Source organism: Vipera berus (genome assembly GCF_964194415.1).
Source record: "Vipera berus genome assembly, chromosome: 3".
In the NCBI taxonomy this organism is placed as follows: Eukaryota; Metazoa; Chordata; class Lepidosauria; order Squamata; family Viperidae; genus Vipera; species Vipera berus.
In genome coordinates this window covers 76069828-76091801 of record NC_138204.1, presented here as the reverse complement: position 1 = coordinate 76091801, position 21974 = coordinate 76069828, and the positions used below count along the sequence as shown (strand labels likewise).

Genomic DNA, 21974 nt, shown 5'->3' with positions numbered 1-21974 from the left:
TTTCTTGTTTTTCTTTGAAGACGTTTCGCTTCTCATACAAGAACTTCTTCTGACTGGATGGTGGAGAATGGAAGGATTTATATTCAATGACAACACAGTCCTTTCATCAGTTCCAAGAAAGCTCCACACCCATTTGCACTACTCAGGTGACCCTGAGGACACAGATAAACCTCCAAGTGGCCTCAACAGCTCTCTAAAAGAATGCAAATGACCAGCTGTCTGCAAGGAATATAAATCCTTCCATTCCCACCACCTGAAAGGATCTTACACAAATAACAATGGCAAGACCTTTCTCTCACCACAGAATGCAGGACACATTATAAATTTACAATGCAGGAAGGCAAAGACTGAAACCAAAAACAAACAAAGCAAAATGTGTGCAAGCTGAGATTGGAGAGGCTTTGGGGAGGCTGGATTTGAGGATCTAAATCAGAGGTCTTCAAACTCGGCCCTTTTATGACTCGTGGACTTCAACTCCCAGAATTCCTCAGCCAGCATGCCTGGCTGAGGAATTCTGGGAGTTGAAGTCCACGAGTCATAAAAGGGCCGAGTTTGAAGACCCCTGATCTAAATGATCTCTTCTAACTCTGCAATGTTATGATTCTACATACATTTTGTAGGCATTTTCTTTAGATAAACATAACCCAAAGAGATGACCTGTCCTGCTTTCTAGACATCTTTTGCAATTCCCGGGTGGTATAATTGCATTCCAGGAAATCTGGAAAGTCCCCGGAAGGAAAGACTATATATATAAAATGCCTAAAATACTATCAAAAAGATACTCATGTAACTTCAGTAGCATTTGAAAAATCAGCTATTCTGTACATACATTCCTTTTTAAGAAGCATGGTAAATTACAATGCCATGTCAAAGGTATTTCTGTCAATACACTTCAGTTTTCCAATTTCCAGTTTCAGACATAAACCACCATAACAAAACCAAAGTGAGTGCAGGTATCACAGTAAACTGTATCACAATCTTGTGAAAAGTATTTTTTTTAATCTGTGAATAAAAAATTCCTGTCTCCTTTCCACTTACCTTTACTTTTTGCTTTAAATTTGCACTTCTTGCACCATTATTCTTAGTCAAACCTCAACCTGAAATCTATGTTTTAAGGAAGGGCTATGCAACTATCATTGCTGGAAATGGTATAGATGGAGGCAGCAACGGAAGAAATGAGGCAAATGCCAAATTCACCAGAGTGAAGACACTCTTTGTGGTTATAACTATAGTTTAACAGCTTCCAAACTGGAACAAAAATCTGCCTTCAGGACAAAGATTTATGAATTTAAAAACTCACCATTTCTTCTACTGTAGCAGAACCTTTGGATCTTAGTCGAAGAGTCTCTCTTCCTCGGCAGATTTTTTCCACTGCAAAATTTCCACTTTTTGACCTTGGCTCGATAATTTCTGCAATAAATATATGTTTCCCAAATTCTAATTCAACTCTGAATATAGTTATACTTCTTTTCAAGATGAAAAACATCAAACCCAAACTTAGGGTTCATAGGATGAAATTTGGCAATCTATTAATTCAACTCAGAACTGGATTTAAGCTGGAGATTACTTTAGCAGTTGCAGTCATTAAGACATTTTTAACGGGGCCAAGAGACCCATACATTTTATAGATGGGTAGATTGGGAAGTTTATGATTCAGTCAACAATGACTAGCTTGTAGTAATTTTAAGACAAAATTATTTTGCCAACCCAGGGGTTATAAAAATCATCATATTAATCAATTTGTCTGTCTCACCCACAACTGCTTAAAAATAATCTGTTTTGTTCTGAACTCTCCTATTGTCTAACTAAACTGATTCAGTCTCAATACTCTTTTCAAGGACATCAAATACTCAATATGAGTCTAACCCATATGATTTTACCACACCTGTTGTTAGCAAATAGCAACTTAATTTCAATGTGCAATTTCCTCACTTTATAGCAGGGATGTCAAACTGCCGGCCTGCGGGCCAGACACATCACATGGAAGCCACACCCACCCCATTGCTGGCAATGGCAAAACAGTCCTGATATGTTGCGCAACCTCACGTGAGTTTGACATGTCTACTTTATAGCTTTGGACTTGACAATCTGCCCCCTAAAAATTAGTTGGCAAAGGCAAACTACTGGAGATGCAGCTGTAAATCTTGTTGACTTCTCCTCTTAATTTTGTGCTTCCACAAAATGTAAGCTGCGCTTCCAGGTGTAAGACTGACCAAGTAACTGAACACCACTATAGTTCTCATCTAGCAATGCTTTGACAGTAAGAGTTGTCATAGCAAAGAAACTCCTGTATTTCCTGAAAAAATAGATGCTGCTCCATTTAAAAGTAAGAATTTATTTATTTTATTTATTTTATTTTATTATATTTATATACCGCCCTTCTCCCGAAGGACTCAGGGCAGTGAACAGGGCACATATAAATAGAAAATACAAAAATTAAAAAGGATTAAATAATAGCCCAGATAAAGACAATAACAATATAAAAAACCCCATTAAAAACCTAACATCCCCCATCAGACCAGGCCAGCTTGTTCAAATAAATGGGTCTTCAGACCGCGTCGGAAGGAGCGAAGGTCCGGTGCCGTCCGGAGCTCGACCGGCAGCTGGTTCCATAAAGCCGGAGCGCCCACAGAGAAGGCCCTCCCCCTGGGGGCCACCAGCCGACATTCTCTGACTGGAGGCACCCTGAGGAGGCCCTCTCTGTGGGAACGCACAGGGCGGAGGGAAGAATCTCATTTCCCACATTGTTGAAAAGCTATTTATACATTTACTGAAAATTTGTAATGTCTGCAACTCAGATCCAGTATGCCTGTGTAATTGAATATTAACTAAATTACAAGAAAAGGTAAATGGTGATTCTTTCAATCCTCCTTAAAGGGCTGTAGGGATTAATTGAAGTAGATTTGCAGATCTGAAAAAATATTGTTGAGAGGGCCGTAATACATTTGAAACAAGAAAAATTTGAAAGCATATTGCCTTCATTATTTTGTTTAATTTCTGTCTTTATTTTAAATCAGGCTGCCCAACAAAATTAAATTTAATACAATCCATGAACCATGCTGGGTTTGATAATCCCTTTTTGTATGTGCCAGAAAGAAATCAAAGTTTTTGAGCTTCATGTTAACTTGTCTCCATAATAATTAGTGTAAGAGTGTAAGGTATGGAAAGACAGCTTTAAACCTTATGATTAAGTAGCTTAATTGTGATGAGGATAGTTTTATTCTATTGTAATAAGATTATTGGTATAATTTTTTGGTGGATATGTTCCACTCACCAAATGATTTCATAGGTTCTATCAGTTTTAATGTAAATGTCTGACCCTTCTTCAAGTCCTTTAAATAGTTAGCCACTTCATAATGACGATAGCCTGCTACGCTTTTTCCATTTATAGATTCTATGTGGTCACCAACACATATCACTTTTATTTGGTCAATAAGACTTCCTGCTTTAATTTTCTGCAGACAAAAACAATTTTACATATATTATGATAGATTACAAAAAAATAATCTGGTCCAGAAACTTATGAACTACAAATATGAACATGAAGAGTCTCACATTTTTAGCCAGGACCCTTCTATCCAAAATCCAATGGAGATAGGCAAGAGAAGAGATTTTCATTCTCTTTATATCCAGGAAGTTAAGAAAAAGTCAGTAGTCTCCTGTGTCTATCATCTTTACACTAACCTCCCCTAGTCTGCTCTTACTGGCTTGAAGACATTTTCAGAACATTTGGGAGTATCGTTAGAAAGAAGGGCAGGGAAAAACCCAATGATGAAACATTATCGTGTTTCTCTGAAAATAAGACCCGGACTTATTTTATTTTGCTTCCAAAAGAGGCACCAGGGGGGGTGTCTTTTCCATTCGCCTTGCGGCAGCAGCATCAACAGCCCTGCCCACCCAGCCTACTTCTTCTGCGGCCAAAGCAGCAGCTACTTTCTGCAGCTAAAAATGGAGCTCCGGCCTGCATTTCGCCATCAAAGGCCTTTCCGGAAGGCTTCCGCAGCCAAGAACTGAGCTACGGATTGAATCTATAGCTCAGTTCTCGGCTGCAGAGGCCTTCTGGAAAGGTCTTTGACTACAAAATGCAGGCTGGAGCTCCATTCTCAGCAGCAGAATGAAGCTGTTCCTTTGGCCACAGAAGAAGTGAGCCGGCGTGGCAAGCCTGGCTGAAACAGTAAGCTCCAACCCCCACCCCCACCCCAGCTTGATTTTTAGGTCTGTGCCTCTCCTCAAAACTAGGGCTTATTTTTTGGTACGGCTTATATTAGGCTCACCCCCAAAAATCCAGCTAAGGCTTATTTTTGGGGTAGGTCTTACGATAGGTACTACATAGGTAACATCTGCAAAACCTACAAAGCAGTTCAGAATTTTTACTCAATAAAGCATATTCCATAACTTTCCAAACAGCTATAATAATAAATGTACAGCACACATCAAGATCCTATGGGAAGGCCAAGCTTTCCATTCTTCTACGTTTGACAACTTTAAAAAAGGAATACAGATTTGCCTCCATTTTCAATATTTTGATTTTTTTTAAATTGTATCTTTTAAGACAAATGTTAACAATTTCCTTTCATTCTATGTAAGTTACCTCTGAGGATTAGAGAATATAATCTAATTTTCATCTCCTCCCCAAAGATAAAAATGGCTATAGGAAAGTTGTAATCATCTAAATCTTATCAAAGCCCAAATTCTGGAATAGGAGTTAATTCACCCTATTTCATTTTTCTGATCCACAAATAAACTGATCAAGCTGTATAATATTAGAGAAAAATGAGAAATCAAGCTAACAGATATATGATTAACAGGGAGATTTTTCCACTCTCCAGCCCTTCCCTCTCTTGGCTTCTCTCCAAAGGAAGGTGACCAGGATGGAGAAGAACTTGCTCAGAAAAAGAACTATTTGATAGCAAAATGTAACTGACAGGAGAAATGACGAACTTTTCCAGAACAAATAGTAGTGAAAAAAGACATATAATAGTTATTAAGCAGTAAAAAAAAATATGCTAAAGAAAAAAAAATGCTCACTCTCTCATCTCCACTCTCAGTAATATAACATATGTTTTTGTTGAAATTATGGGCTAGATTACGCCGATGTACTTAATGTCAGCCTGATCATTGTGTTTTAAAGACAATTAAAAATTATCACGATAGAATGAGGATCAAATGCATACAAAATACAGCATACAGACATATGGTTTGTCATACGCTAAGGTGTCTTTTTCATAACTGAAATGTTCTGTTTCTAAAAAGAAACGGCTCTGTCAGATATTCCTTCTCCTCTAAGTGTTCACTCAAGAAATAATGTCAGTATTAGGCTTTCAAGGCGTTCACTTTAGGAGTTACTCAACACAGTTTCAATAAATTTATTTCATAAATTAATGAAATGTTCATGTTTCTCATACAGGGAGTCCTCAACTTAGAACAGTTCATTTAGTCACCGCTCGAAGTTACAACGGCACTGAAAAAATGACGTGTGACCATTTTTCACACTTAGCACTGCCACAGCATCCTCATGGTCATGTGAACTACATTTGGATGCTTGACAACTAATTCATATTTGTGATGGTTGCAGTGTCCTGGGATCATGCGATCCCCTTTTGCAACCTTATGACAAGCAGAGTCAATAGGAAACAACCGTGTTACTAACTTAACAAATGCAATGATTCACTTAACAAATGTGGCAGGAAAAGTCGTCAAGTGGAACAAAACTCACTTTAACAACTTTCTCACTTAGCAACATATATTTTGGGCTCAATTGTGGTCAAACGTTGAAGACTACCTGTATTCACTTCATCCCCAACCTACCTTTATGAAGGCACATCCATTTCCATTATCAGTAATGGTAAGTCCAAGTGAATCTTCTGATTTGAAAACCTCCACTTCTTTTTTTATTCCTTTGACATGAGCAAATATAAAGTCTTCAAGACCAATTTGCACACCCAAAAGCTTGTTCATATCAATTTTGTGTGTATTCAATGTGCAAAACATGATCTATAAAGCCAAGAGGGAAACAGATGCATGTTAATTACTTTTCAAAGAAATATCCTTTTCTGAAATCATACGACACCTAAATAATTGTCCAATGGCAGCAAGTGCAAGTTACAGTATTCTAGAGAAATCACCATGCTATGTATTATTGTGATTTCTTAACTCAAATGTGTATTAATTACAAAATCCATTCAATACCCAAAGCCTGTGACTTATTGCCAAGCTTTACTGCAGTAAGCAGAATGATTGCTATTTGATATAAAAAGAAATAATTCAATATACTGCTGCTGCTGTAAAAATGTTATACTGTACATTTCATAATGAGTCCCCAAATTCCTGTAAGGATTATATCACAAAGTAAAAAAAAATGCTATTTAAAATAAGGTCCTTCCAGAACACCAAAAGTCAACAACTACTGAAATAATATGCTGCACGAGAATTCCTAGCCTAGTACCACTCCTGGGTGACATGTCCCTTAGCCCACAGGTGTTGTGATTCAGGGTCAGCCTGTGGGTTCGGCAGTTGGGTCGGACGACTCAGAGGAGGAGGGGGGTGTTGAAGAGCTTGCTGAGATGGTTGAAGATCTTGCTGATGAGAGCCCTCAGCCAGGCCCCTCCCACCTGGTCACGACGGAGACCCAGCTGTGTGAGCCTGACAGCGTGGATGAAGATGACCCACAGCTGGCCCTGTTCAAGGATGCCCGACGCAGGAGGCAGTCAGTCAGGAGTAAACAGAGGAAGGCAATGGGGCACCTCGGAAGGAGGCAGAGAGAAGCCACGCCCTGAACTGTATAAAAGGGGAATGCGTGGGAGGGCTGGTTTGCTGAAGGCAACCGCTTGATTAGTTCCTGTTTCATAGCTCCTGTTTCATGGTTGGTGTCTTGTTTTGCTCTGTTTTATGTTAATAAATTTGGCAGGCTTAATTCCAGCCTCTTGCCGTTTGTAAAGGGGTTGTCCCTGCCTTTTCTGCAGGGCCGGTAGCAGTCTGGTACAGAACAACAGGATCCAATTGTATGGTTCCTATGACATGGTACAGAATACATTGAGATATTTAGATCATATGCCTTTTGTAATTATTATAATTGTAATAATATGCTCTTGAGAAGGACTTGGTAGGCAGACTGAAATGCCAAATTCATTCTGAACTTCTGGCTGACTGTGCAATAAACCAAAATAATGCAATATCCTATCATTATTATGCTATAATTATTATTTAAGATACAACATTGGAAAATATAAATGCATTTATAACTGCTATGAAGAAGGAAGGAAGCCGATTCATATACTTTTTTTTCTTTTTCTCTCTTTCTTCTGTCTTTTCTATTTCTTTCTTTACATCACATTTCTTTAATTTGTTCACTTTTCCTTTTTTTTAAAAAAATGCAGTTTTTATTCTATGCAAATTTAATTAATTAAAATTAATTAAAACACAATTTTGAATAAGTCTTTTTTAAAACAATTACATTATACAGATGAAACTAATACATACTAGAAAAAATAATAAGTGCAATGAAAAAGAAAAAGAAGAGAAAAAGACAAAGTAAAAATAAGTAACTTCCTCCTTTGTTCTGGCAGGTATAAACAAATTAATTTAATTTAATTTTTCCTCTTTCACCAAAAAAAGTTTCAAAAGTTTTAGCTGACAACAATTAAAAGTTTCTTATTCTGTTTACCAGAGTTATCCAAAAATATTTGCCAGTTTCTATTTAAAGAAATAGCTTGTTTCTTACTCATTCCAATTTGATCTGGAAAGTTTCCAGAATCCTAATAAGCCTGCTGGAATTTTTCTAAATAAGCTTGCAATAATTCTGACAGAGAACAGTCCAGCTGCTCCCGTGGTGGGTGTCGGATGCTTTCAATTGTGCTAGCTTTTCATGCTGTTTTTGTTTTCCAGAGTTTGTAGTCTATTTGCTTCTCTCAGAATAAGCAGGCCTTGAGGCTTCCCCTGCCCCCACAATGCCCACATGCTGCCTCTCAAATATCTCATCGGAACTATCAGAGCTGATAAAAGCTCTTTCGCTGTTGGGTGAGGGATCTACAGACGAGTGTGGCCACATGAATCTGCACTTCCACTTTGCTCCCCGTGGCTCATCCCCGGAGGACACAAGACAGGAGTCAGGTAATCCTCATCTCTTCAGAAGTAGGACAGCGGTGGCACTTCAATGGGAGTGATGGAGGGCAGCATAATCATTATTATTATTATTATTATTATTATTATTATTATTATTATTATTATTATTATTATTATTATTATTATTATTATTATTATTCTGCTCTTTAGAAGGCCAGATCCTGAAGCTAAAACTCAAATACTTTGGCCACCTAATGAGAAGGAAGGACTCACTGGAGAAGAGCCTAATGCTGGGAAAGATTGAGGGCAATAGACGAAGGGGACGACAGAGAATGAGGTGGCTGTATGGAGTCACTGAAGCAGTAGGAGTGAGCTTAAATGGACTCCAGAAGATGGTAGAGGACAGGAAGGCCTGGAGGAACATTGTCCACAGGGTCGCAATGGGTTGGACACGACTTCGCAACTAACAACAACATTATTATTATTATTTGAACTATCATCTGGGTGACATGTCACTCAGCCCACAGGATCCAAAGTCCAACTGACAGGAATGGTGCTGCTCAATTTGTGCTCTGACTGCCGCCACTAGTCATAAATCAAAGAAGCCTCACTTTGGACACCTTTCTTCCCATGAGAGGAACCCAGTATACCTTGTCCACTTCCTGTAGATAGTATAAGCATTTCCTTACTGGACTAATAGACTTCCCTGGCCCACAACTGGGTGATGAACTCCAATGGGCTCCCCCAGGAGTGTGTTTCTCCTCTGTCTCATTTTGTTGTGTGTTCTCTCCCAGGGAATACCAGCTAGTATTTATCTTCCATTGGCTCTTTGGTTGTCCACCTTCTTTGAAGATGTAGGGATGAACTCACCCTTTGCCAGCTGTCACATGTCCCATGACTGATATGATCCATGAAGGATGCCATGCGGCAGTCCTAGATGAGCACTCAAATAGTTGCCCATCAAACTCAGGCCCCCAAGTTGGCATGAAGCTGGAAACAACTAAGTCCCTAAATTTGAAAAATACCCAATACTGTTGCAAAATGGCCTTTTCACCCTACCTCCCAACAATAGCAACCAGAAGGACTTCAGACAAAGCAAAAGGTGGTGCCATGTTTTTATGTAGGGTGCAGAAACAAATCATAGATACATTCTACATACTGTATGTGACAGAAAGCAACCAAACGGTGAAGATATTGATTAGGACATCAGAAAAGATAGACATTGCTAAAACATAATGCATCCCCTCCTTTCCCTCCCAGATTTGTTTCTTTAACACCTGCAACACTCAAGGACTCCAGACTACAGCTCTAATGTGTGATCAGCAGTCCTTGAAAGGGCTAGTTTTTGCACATCAAAGGAAATGGCTTTGGCACAAAGGAAAAAATGGTTTCTTAAACTTCAAAAGGAGGCATGGAATGGCATGCTAAAATGACCATTTCCCCTTTTATTAAAATGCTAATAATAAACCTAAAATTCTACCTAATTCCTGAAGATTAAGTCCAACTTTTTATATGCTACATCGTATCAGCACTTAAGACACTTTTTAGTTCATAAATGTTACAGTCTTATGTATGGTAAAGAAAATCTTGAAAGTAATGGCTTCATAATAATATTTATTTATATAATTAAAAAGGAACAGAATAAAAAAGCATTTAATTTAACTACATCATCTTTCACTCCAAGGCTTCTATCTGTTACATTTAAGAGCAAGGTATTTCATCAGAAGTTATTCTTCAACTAGGGGTTTTAATCTGCAATAAACTTTGTACTTCCTGCAGTAAATCGTAAAGTGTTGAGTTGCTTATTAAAAAAGTTCCATCCTTTCAAAATGAGCTACATACTGTGCATTTATTTCAATATGAATCAAGGTGTGTACATACGTCAAAGGAAAAAAGGCCATCTGCCTGCCAATGCATAGTTCTACTGCATAAACAATGACCTTCATTGTGCATACACTATATAGTTTGGATTTTGATAATTTGATAATTTTGGCTGCATTATCTCACCCGAGCCCCGGACAGTTGAAAATTGACTCATTTGTTGTATAAACCCCCAAATCTTCATTATTTTATCAGTGGCATATATGTACTAATTGCTACTTTCACCTTCATTTTTCTTAATTTAAAACTTAATGTGTTCTAAATTTACCAGGCTGTAAAACACACATTAGGGAATATTACTGTGTAGGTCAATCTCTGAAGAGTGGGAGGTCTTCATTTTTTTTTCGAGATTCCAAAGTATATTGGGGGAAAAATTCTAGAGCTATAGCAAACCTAAGAATCTTATAGTATTCAGTTATGGCATAAGTTATTGTGAACTATAGTTCATCAGTTGCCTAAACAGTAAATCTATCCATATATCTATATCAATATCCATATTTAGAGTCTGAATGGTGTAGTCTTTAAAGTGCTGGACCAGAGCTAGGGAGATTTCTATTTATTTATTAAATAGGTTTATATGACCACCCAAACGATAAGCCCAGATCTAGTATACTCTTGAGCTTGGAAACTAGTCACTCCTACACAGCTCAGCCTATTTTAGTGGGATAGCTAGGAGGAATATATGTCTTCATTCTCAATGAATGACAAGCAAAGTATGCATCTAATACATTTTTTAAAAAAAATCAAAGCAAAGGATATATACTGTGTTTCCCTGAAAATAACACCCGGACTTTTTTTTTTTTTGCCTCCAAAAGAGACACCAGGTCTTATTTTCGGAGGGTGACTTTTCCACAATCTAACCTCAGCTGCGAGGGCACCAACAGCCCCACCCAGCTGGCCCGCTTCTTCTGCGGCTGAAGGAAATGCCTCTGCAGCTGAAAATGGAGCTCTGGATTGGCGCGTGCAATGCCCCCCGCCCTGCATTTTGCTGACAGAAGCCTTCTAGAAAGGCTTCTGCAGCAAAGAACCAAGCTACGAATTGAATCTGTAGCTTGGTTCTCAGCTGCAGAGGCCTTTCCAGAAAGCCTCTGATGGTGAAACGCAGGCCGAGGGGCGCCGCAGAAGTGGGCTGGCGAGGCAAGACAGGCGTCGATTCAAGGGAGGCCTAGCTGCAATGGTAAGTAAGTGCAGGGCATGTGGGGCACCTCCACCCCCGCCACCCCAGGGCTTATTTTTGGAGTAAGGCTTGTATTAGGCCCACCCCCAAAAATCAAGCTAGGGCTTATTTTCGGCATAGGTCTTACTTTCGGGGAAGCATGGTATATAAGGTAGTTCACCTTCTTAACAATGATAATCACCTTATTAAAGGTAAAGCTTTTCCATGTCCAGTCATGTCCCAATTCTAGGAGCATTCATGTCCATTTCTTAGTGAAGGGAGCCAGCATCGTCCGAAGACATTTGCATGGTCATGTGGCCAGCGTGACTATACACCAATGACTATACACATGGAATGCTGTCATCTTACCACTGAAGTGGTACCTCTTTATCTTCTCACATTTGCATGCTTTTGATCTGCTAGGTGGGCAGGAGCTGGAGCAAGAAACAGGAGCACACCCCATTGCATGGCGCTCAGGTCTCAAACCTGGCTGTCAGCTTTCTGGCTAACAAGCTCAATGTCTTCAATTGCTGAGCCATCACGCCCCCTTTAATTACCATATTAACAGTAGCAATTATTAACACTGTTAATGTTAGTTATTGAGAAAACCAATCAAAATATTTAGGATGGGCTGAAGCGTGGCACAAAGCCATAATGTGATTTTCTATTAATATATCATGTGAACGGATGATTTATAAAACATAATTTATAGATTAGTAGGCTGGGTAAATATCAAGCATGAAAGAAGACAGACCACAAAAGGACTTTTGTCGCTCTACGGCAGTGGCTCCTAACCTTTTGGGCACTAGGGATTGGTTCTGTGGAGAAAGGTTTTTCCACAGACTGGAGAAGATGTGGTTTTGTATGCTACCTGCATCCCACAGATGGAGCTTCGTTTGTTTGCGCGGACCAGTTGCTGGCATGTTGCGGACCAGTGCCAATGCATGGACCAGGGGTTGGGGACCTTTGTTCTAGGGTATAATAATAGAATCTTGAAAGTCTGCCCGACTATCGCTCTGCCTCTTTGCCCTCTCCTCTGATCCCTCTTATCTTGAGTTTCTTTCTCACTGAGGACTCCCAGTGTTGAGTAATTGTTTATTCAGATGTTCTTGCATTCCTTCTTTATAAAACAGTTTATAAACTTTCTCTTGTGTTTATTGTTCTGAACCAAAGTTATGGACTACAAAACTACATAGTAATATCCTAGTTATCCAAGATTTCAAATAAAATAAATTATTTGAAAAGTGAAAAAGAAACAGAATATCTAAGTCCAGCTGTTAGACAAAGAAAAAAGGATTAGGATTCCTTTATGCCAGACATTTCAAACTCAAGGCCCTCAGTCTATATCCAGCCCACAATTGGTTTAGATCTGGCCCATGGGACCACCCTGGAGATGGCGAGAGGCCAGCCCCTGCCATCTGGGCCCTGATCCATCACAGCCTGGCTAGGCGCTCTCCCTAGGTGTGTTCACAGGAATTGGCGAGTGTGGCGGGGGGGGCACCATCAAACCTCATCCTCCAGCTCTGGCTGCACACATGAGATCCTCCCACCCACCGCTACATCTCAGATGGCCCAGTGAATGGGAAGGGCAGGGAATTCCCAGCCCCAAGAAGCAGCTGGGACTCCTTTACCTACTCTACCCTGCCTGAACCCAGCCCCGGAGCTGCCCTCTACCAGAGTCAGGATGCCATTTAAAGCTCACCATCTCATCCCGCCTTCCGCCCCCCACCCCACCCCCACTCGGCACCACTCCATGTGCACTGCACCTGTGCAACTTGAGGCCCTGCAGCCAGGCCACCCCTGGCACCTGTCTCACCTCATCTTGCCCCATGGCGGCAGCACCAGCAGCAGCAGCCCCGTCAAGCAGGAGCCCCACCACCCCTCTGCTCTCCTCCAGCCTGGGAATCCTAGTCTGGCCAAGGAGAGTGAGCACAAAAGCAGCAGCCTCAAGGGGGTAAGCATGGCCAGGTGCCCCCTCAAGGAAGCAGGGCTGGGCTAGGCTGCAGGGTCCTGGTGCCTCAAGAGCTTGAGGGCCAGGCTGGGCACTTGTCTTCCACTGCCCAGGTCTCTAAGGAGCCCGGTGTACCATCCACACTAACTGGGCCCCTGGATCCTCCTCCAGGCAGGTCTGTGCCTGGCCTCCCTACTTGGGCCATGGCATACCATCATGGTGTCCATTTTTAAAAAAAGCCATTTTCAGTATTTTATTTTATACTGCTTTAGGATTTTGTAATACGGATTGCCGAATGTAGTACTGGCTAAATGGCTTTAAATTATATATTTCAAGTTCATCATAACCTGGAAGGGCTAAAAGTAAAAAAAAAGTTATAAAGTTTTAAAAATCAAAACCTTCAAAGGAATTCAATTTAAGGAGTTGATTTGAAAGGTGCTTTCCTCATTAATGTTAATTGGAATATTTTGTTTTTAAAATGCTATCTTTTGCATATTATTTTGGGAAAATATTTTGAAAGGCAACTGAGATCGTGCCCACTTATGATTACTATGCCTAAATTAAAAAAAGAAAAGAAAACTTTAAATGCAAAATGTTTAAATATTTCAGGTATCATCTCAAATGAAAGGTCACAACTTTTCTTTTTTCACTTGTGTTTGCAGAGATAAAAAGCAAGATTCTCATGTAGCTAGCATATCACAGTTACAGTACATATCGGATATATCCGATACACTAACTTGCAAACATTTCTTGTATTCTACTATTAACCGTGAATCTGAAAGATAGGGTGAAGCATCAAATACTATACTGAGAAACTGGTAGGAAGGATACAATATACAGTTTCCAAGTTTCCCAACTGTTAGTGTTGCTAAGCTCTACTAATCCTTATTAATATCATATTCCTGATACCTTTTTTTAAGGGGGAAAAAAAGCTTTCTTTGAATGTTGACCTGTAAGTAAGTGTAAGTAATCATCTTATAACTGGTTTTACCCTTATGACTAGATAAAACCAGCAATAGGACAGAAATGTGATATTTAGAAATCTGAGACGATGTGACTCTATTTAAAACTGCAACTGAGCAGCATAAGCAGACTTCAGCCTCCGCATGAGCCAATTTTATATACGGTACTTCCCTCTAGGAAGAGTTTCAGTCAAGCAAGAACTTTGATTAGTGGTTATACAATTTTCCTGTTGAGTTCCACTTCTATACAATGATGATGATGATAACTTTATTGTCACTTTGAATGTACACCAATCGGCATACATCAAAATGAAATTTCATTGCATACAGCTCTCAAAGGGTGACCACCTCCGATATATACTCCTTGTTCGGGGCCCGCTCAAATTTCATATTGTCCATTTTAGTCTCTAGGGAGTGAACGATGGCAAACAGGACAGATGGAAATGGGGCTCCATGTGGATTAGCCCTCAAGTTAGCTTGTATTCTGACAACCTCGCCTTCTTTCCTTTTTCTGATGCTGACTCTTCCACCCTTTCCTTAAAGAGGCCTTGCTTCTTTTCGCCCCTGGAGCACGCTGCTGCCACCGCCACCAACTCCTCCAAAAGCCTCTCTCTCTTCCTCTGGGCCTGCCGACAGCCTCATCCATAGCGGTAAATAAGCAAAATATTTTTCTTCACACTCATACCAAGTAATTTAAGTACAAATTGTTCTGACAGTCAAGCATTCAATCAATCAATGTTTTAAAACATAGCAATCAGTAGGTTCTCAGCCTAGCTGGCTGCTATATTGCATTGAATTATAGTGTGACAGAATAACAAAGTTGGAAGGGACTTTGGAAGCCTTTTAGTCCAACCCGCTGCTCAAGCAGGAAACTCTCCTATACCCATACCATTTCAGACAAGCGTGGTTCAGTGTTTTTCTGGGTTTTGCTTTGCTTTGCCTCAACTGTTGTAGTTTGTTGGGCAATGCATAGGTAAGATAAATCAACGCTAATAGTGCTGTTTTAGTCTCAAAATGTCAGTGTCATTCTTAAGATGTCATTGCAAACTATTTGATAGATAGCATAATAAAGAACATATGAAGTGAATAAGAAACTCTGTATCTCTGAAATAGGAGTGTGTGATACATAGTGCAAATATTTATACACAGAGCAGTCTGAATTCAGCTGGAAGTTCCAAAGCCTAAAATAGAATATCCCATTCACAAAAACATTTAGTCCAGACATGTCAAACACAAGGCCCGGGGGCCGGATGCGGCCCGCAAAGTGGTTTCATGTGGCCCGCGAAGCCATCCTGGAAACAGGGAACGGCCCCCATTGCCTTGGCCCTGGCCCAGAGACCCTCCTCCTGCCAGAGACCCTCAGATCTGTCCCACTCCTGCCCAGGCCCCCATAGGCACCCTTGATGCGAACAATGTAGAGCTGGCCATGCCCACCCAGTAGGCCATACGCACTCTAGCCACGCCCACCCTGGCCATACCCACCCGGCCCCCTGAGGGCAACCGCAATGCTGATGCGGCCCTCAATGAAATTGAGTTTGACACCCCTGATTTAGCCCATTGGCAAATCATTTACACTGGGCTCACAATATCCAGTAATTAAAGTACTGCTTCTAGAACAGGGGTGTCAAATTTGCAATGTCACGTGACGCATCACAACGTATCGTGACTTTTTTCCCATTGCCGGCAATGGGGTGGGCCCGGCAGTTTGACATCCCCATTCTAGAAGATTGACTTCTTCTTCCCTAACCTGAGCAGCAGACAGTATATTTTATATCTGAATTGTTTTAAGCGGCTAAATAATTCAAGTTATATTCTCCCTATATTGTTGCAATATACAATCGTCCCAAATTTTATTTATTTTATTTCATTCAATGTTGGTACCTAAGTGATTCTGGAGATACAAAATAGAGTCTTCGCTTAGTCCTTATTGAGTGAAATCTTAATAAAATAAAACCTTTCCACTTATAATTTGAAAATAATAACCCAGAAGTGAATTGCTAGTTCAATAGGTCACAGAAAGAAATGCACATGCATCAGTTGTGTGTGGTAAATTCAAGACTACCTCACATCAAATATAGAAAAATAATTATTGGAGGCTGAACAAACAAGGAAGGTTTAGCAAGAAAGGAGAAGAGGAAAGATAGGTGTATTAAGGGAATGAAAGCAACACTGTTTAATTAACTAATGGAACTGAGTATAGACAGATTATTTTCCACAAGGCATTCGTTCTTACTTTTATAAAGAATTAGTAACATGTTAGTAAATGCAGTGATCCCTACAGGGTATACAAGGATCCACATTTATAGTAGTAAAGAATTAAACCAGAGTTATTCATACTTTGCCTTAGTAATAAAAGTTGCACGTAGCTACATTTATAGTAGTAAAGAATTAAACCAGAGTTATTCATACTTTGCCTTAGTAATAAAAGTTGCACGTAGCTACTGTATTTCAAAAAAGAAGTAAATAAAGTTATAAAGGTGTCATAATGAAATCATATATAAATCAAATAAATCATACATAAATCAACCTGAGCCTCCAGTAGAATTTGTGTTAATTAAAACAGATAACTGCATTAATATTTTAATTCATATTTATTTCCAATAAAAATAAGAACATTACATTAAAATATGAATCCGATATTTGAGTTAATCATCAGTGAGAGCAGTCTGGTTCATATATTGTTCTAAGCAATGGTTTGTTCATTAAGTCAAAGACTCACACATTACAATATTCCAAAACCAAGCAAATCTATGGTGACAATATATGGATGCAGCCTAATCATTCTGCTAAGTCTAACAATTCTCAAATGTGTAGTGCAAAATAGTACAGTACATTCTGACTAATATGTCTTATATTCATGTAACAATAGTCATTTGCATTAACATATTTAATACTATAAATACTTCACATCATTTACTTTGAAAAAGTTGGAATAGACCTTGGCATGATGTGTTTCAACATTCATAAAACAAGATGAATAAAGTAAATTGGCTTATTTGTTTAATTCAGGAGTCCGATGAAAGGGCACAAGCTTCAGTAACAATAAGTATTTTGAATGACAACTGTACTGTTTGTACATAAAAACAGAGGCAGCTTGTTTTGTTTTATTGATAACTTCAACATGAAAATCATCCAAGATATGAAATTGTAGCTGAATAGATCCGAACATGGAACTATCCCAATCTGGCTCAGGAAACTAAATTAAATATTAAAAAGAACATATATACATGAGGCATATAGCACTTTCCTAACCTCCTCTTCTTTCATTTTTTTTCTCAGCAGGTTAATGTCACAATGTTAATGTCCCATAATGTTATATGCCTGTTTTTCTGAAATTCAGATCCTTCTCTTTCATGATTGAAAAAACATACTCCCATCACACATGTAGTACATGTGGCATACACTTACCGGTAGTTGTCTCAACTATATCTGCCGTAATTGAAAGTCTGTTTTTACCATCCAGCTATTTCCATTTGACTTGCTTTTGCCACTAGAAAGAACTGTGAGACTTCCTAACCCAATTAACTGAGTCTATTGCTCTTTATATTCAAGCAATTATCCACCAGTGGATTATCCAATGAATTATTTGGTCATCTTTGCATTGGTCATCATTTTCTTTGTAGTATACCACTTCTTTTTTGTCTTTTTTTTTGGTAGGTAAGAAATAATAGAAATTAAACAGTAATCAATTTGGCATGTACGAGGAAAAAGAAACAAATAGAAACAAAAAAATTTAAAACATTTCTGCAGAGCCTCGATCCTCTCCAGGTCAGCCAACAAAGCCAGTGTGTATTAACATTCTTTAGAACAGGGGGAGGAGAATGAGCTGAACCAGTGGCAGCACCGCACAAGCCTGAGCGAGAGATGGCTGGAGCTGCAGGGCTGTCAGGGCTCAACGGAAGCACCAGGATCAGCGCTTCTTCGGGGCCGTCAGGGCTCAGTGGAAAAGCCAGGATCAACACCAGGATCCAGGTGGAGTTTGGTGCTGATCCTGGCGCTTCTGCTGAGCACAGAAGTGTCGATCAGCTGGAATGTTGCAGCATCTCCAGGGTCTTGTGATTTACATTCAGATGCTTGGCAACTGATTCATATTTATGACGGTCACAATGTCCCAGGGTCATGTGACCAAAATTTGCTGCAACCACCCAGCAGATGGGGGGGAATAAAAACCAAATACCCCCCCACCCCAACCCTCGCTGCCAATCCTCCACAGAAATGCTCAGAACAATGAAAACCTCAGACAGGAGGAAGAGCGCCGCCAGGCAGGCAGGCATCTTGCTCGGCTGTGGCTTGGGGGGCACTTTTTTCAGTGCCACTGTAACTTCAGTCACTAAGAGAACTGTTGTAAGTCAAGGACTACCTGTACTTTATCACTTTTTTCCTTTGGTCATCAAGTTTTTGACACCTTGCTAAGCAACTGGTGGTACTTGGATGTTGCCATATCCTAAAACTGTTACAATGGGTGAAAAGGTTGAAAAGCCCTGCTCTAGAAAATTCATAAACACAGAAGGCCCACTATGCTTATCCAAGAACCAAACCAATTCATCACAATTTCCAATATGCAAGCATTAATTCCATCATAAAGTTTCTTGCCTTGATTTGCTTAAGGAGCAAAGACTGCTGTCGGTCAAGCTGAACTGCTAACATTAATGTTTGCATGTTTGTATATTAAACATTACAAAATGATTTAGTACAGTCCAATACTCCAAAATAAATAATGTGTGAGCAAGTGCAAAACTTCTGGCCAATCTCTAGTAAATAGAATAGACTATTTGTAGCTCAAGGTTCAACTGTGGGGGACCTTGGTGGTCTCTTGGCTCTCTGAAGAGCTAATCAAGGAACTACCAAGAGCACTCTCACCAATAGTGACAGGCTAAGCCATTTGTATATAAACAGAGATTAAAACCCACTCCCTTCTAGCATTGATGATACCTAGTTGGGTGATAAAATGCCTCCAAGAAAATAACCGAGACAGAGAGCATCCCACACTCAAAAAAAAATGTGGATATTCACACCTAAATTCTTGTATCCTTTTCATTTTGAATTGCAGGGGGATAGATTTCTGTTCAAAACAAATGTTTCTGCCCAATAATGTAACCCAAACATTTTTTTATCTTTTTCTCTCTCATCTGTCACAAATGAATTCTTGAACAACAAAAGTTGGGTTTTTTTATTTTCAAAAAAATGTTTCATCTAAACCTCATAAAAATATTAATTAGGCATCAACGTATTGGTCCCCTTTATTCTAGTTTACTAAGAATATCAAAGAAAGGGCCTTTTTTCATTTTGTGTGCACGAAACTAAGTACAACAGTGCCATGTTCCAAACTGTCTGGTGTGAAATACCTTCTGAACTTTTTTTATCAATAAAGAAACTTCTCTCTTTCAAAGCTTTATTGTTCCTCGTGGGAATAAATAAGATACCATTGTAAGTTGAATGCCTAGGGTAAAATGATACTTGTAGCTAGGAATATAATTACATGTGTTAAGAATTGCTTCTTTTACAGTGCTCTGAGCCACAAATATGGAACTATTGTAGAATTTGAATAAATCAAGAAGCAGCTTTGTGTCTAAGTTTTGCAAGCATTACAGGAAACAGATCTGTAGAATAAAATACAAATCACTCAGCCAGATATCTGAATAGTATCTTTCTATTACAACAAAGCTACAAGCGACACTAAAGCTTTAGGCAGGATGAATCAACTGATCAAAAGCAACAGATTCAATACCACCATTAACAGAACACAAATTAATCAAGAGCATTTATTACTAAATGGGTTAATCCCAGGAAACACTACAAAAACCAAAAGGACCATCATAGCATTTTTCTAACTAATACACTTTACTGAAAGAATAACTTTTGTGAATTACAGCTCACATCATCAGATGCATAGAGTGGCTGAATTAATACATTACTTAATTTGAGGCAAGGTGGGATAGGTATAGATGGAAGGGAAGGAAAAGAAGTTGTTTATGCAGTTCACATGTGAGAAAGAAGTACTTTTTCATTTGGTAATTGTGATGTGTTTAATACTTACTTCTATTTGTTGAAGTTTTGAGATTAAAATATCCTTCAGATTTTCCACTTAGGCATCGTAAGTAGGCTTCAGTACTTCCATTCCATATATCAGATGGGTGTGTGGGGTGTGTGTGTGTGTATGTGTGTGTATGTGTGTGTCTGTGTCCATATGCATGCCTTCAAGTCAACCTTGAGTCCATACAACTACATGGAGAGAGCCATACAGTTTGCTTGATAACATTTTTGAAAGTTTATTTATTTATTTATTATTGGGACTTATATGCCGCCCTATCTCCCGAAGGACTCAGGGCGGCTAACAACAATAAAATACAATGATACAAAAGTTAAAAAAGAAATTAAATTAATAGCCCCAAAGTGGCTTGCCAGTACCTTCTTGGTACTAACCCAAAGTGACCCATTTGGCTTCTGTGCCTAAAACTACGCATAAAAACTCAGCTCTCCTGTCCTAATAAAGCTTCAGTGCTAGATGTTATATTAAGAAAGGTGGGATAATAAAAAAAACCTAAAAGGTTGAAAATAGACACATATATGACAGGCAGAAATCTACATGGAGATATATTCATAAGTCACCAGGAATTAAACTCAACTTGAGGAAAACTTGACTTTGCCGAGTATAAAAAAAAATAAAAAAAAAATACAGCGCACAAAATTATTGGAAATCCTAAAGGCTGCAATCCGCATCTCCTCAAAAGTAGATCCTTGGGCTTAAACAGAAAGCAGCACTCAATTCGGTTGCCTGGCTTTTAACATACTCTGAACAGGAACATGGACATCTGACGGACCCCTGGGTTACAGTCATTACAGTAGAAAGAGAGGGAAACTTAAGACCTGGGTGACACATCACCACCACCACCACCACCGGCGGCCACCTACCTCGGCCGGGGAAATGCGGAACGCCTCAGCGATTTTGGCGTAAAGCTCCTTCACACTGCCAAAGCCTTCCACGCGCCCCGTGGGGCTGCCGTGCGCCAGCTGGGCGTGGAAGACCAAGCGGACGGGACCGCGCGGGGCTGTGGCGCCCCCCGCTCCGGCACGAGCGCCGGCCCCGACCTCGTCGTCGCCTCGCCCTCGCGCCGGGGGAGCTTCGCCGTCCACCAGCGTGGAGGTCTCCCTGGATTTGCCTTTCTTCTTTCTCCTCAGCCCCAGAGGCATCTTCCCAGCCCGCCCGCCCTAAGCCAGTGGCCAGAAGCACCTGTGCGCCGCTGGTGGCGGAGCGGCGGCGCCACTTGGTTGAACTCTGCCCGCTCGGGCGCGAGCTCGCGGCGCACCTCCCGCTTTTTAGCCATCGCCCAGCAGGGTAGGCTAAGCAGGCGACAGCCAATGGGCGACGGGCCTTTGGGCCCGGCAGCTACTTCGCGCCCGAGGGTCTCTTTTTTTCTCTTCGGTGCCGCTTGTGTCAGCCGCTGAATTGTAGAGGGTCGTCGCAATGACCCTGTTGCGTAAAATTTTATTCATAGGTTGTTGGTTTTTTTGGGTTTTTTTTGGAATGTGGCCACCCATCTTCAGACTGTGGCTAACACGAGTTTTAAAAAAACAATGATTAAAAAAATACAAGTACAGTATTTTAAAAAAATGTCAAGGTCAACCAAAGCACAAAGAGGCTGCTGAAGACGCTGTACAACAATTGGGCTCAATTATTCCCTCATCTCCATGAACACAGCCAGATTTTTAGGGCTTGTTGGAGAAGGCATGTTTCCTGGGTCCCCCTGGATGGCAGTTCCTGATCTATGGGGATCCAGTGCCCCTTACCTGACCTAGTGGGATGGGCAAACAGTGGGATAAGCCCCTCAAATCCCTAGACCAGGGGTAGGCAACATCGGCTCTTTTATGACTCATGGACTTCAACTCCCAGAATTCCTGAGCCAGCTTGGCTGGCTCAGGAATTCTGGGAGTTGAAGTCCATGAGTCATAAAAGAGGCGAGGT

At 40.2% G+C, this 21974-nt stretch overlaps 1 protein-coding gene across 1 annotated transcript in view; it reads right to left on the bottom strand.

Moving 5' to 3' along the window:
• GIPC2 (GIPC PDZ domain containing family member 2) overlaps positions 1–21203 on the bottom strand; it is a 29330-nt gene extending 8127 nt beyond the window's left edge. Inside the window, exons 1-4 of the mRNA XM_081326073.1 lie at positions 20924–21203; positions 5809–5994; positions 3275–3455; positions 1301–1410 (exon numbers count right to left, since the gene is read on the bottom strand). Of these exons, the coding sequence (XP_081182199.1) occupies positions 1301–1410; positions 3275–3455; positions 5809–5994; positions 20924–21202 (756 nt within the window). The 5' untranslated portion in view covers position 21203. The remainder of the gene's footprint in view (positions 1–1300; positions 1411–3274; positions 3456–5808; positions 5995–20923) is intronic.
• Between the last annotated feature and the right edge of the window lie 771 nt (positions 21204–21974).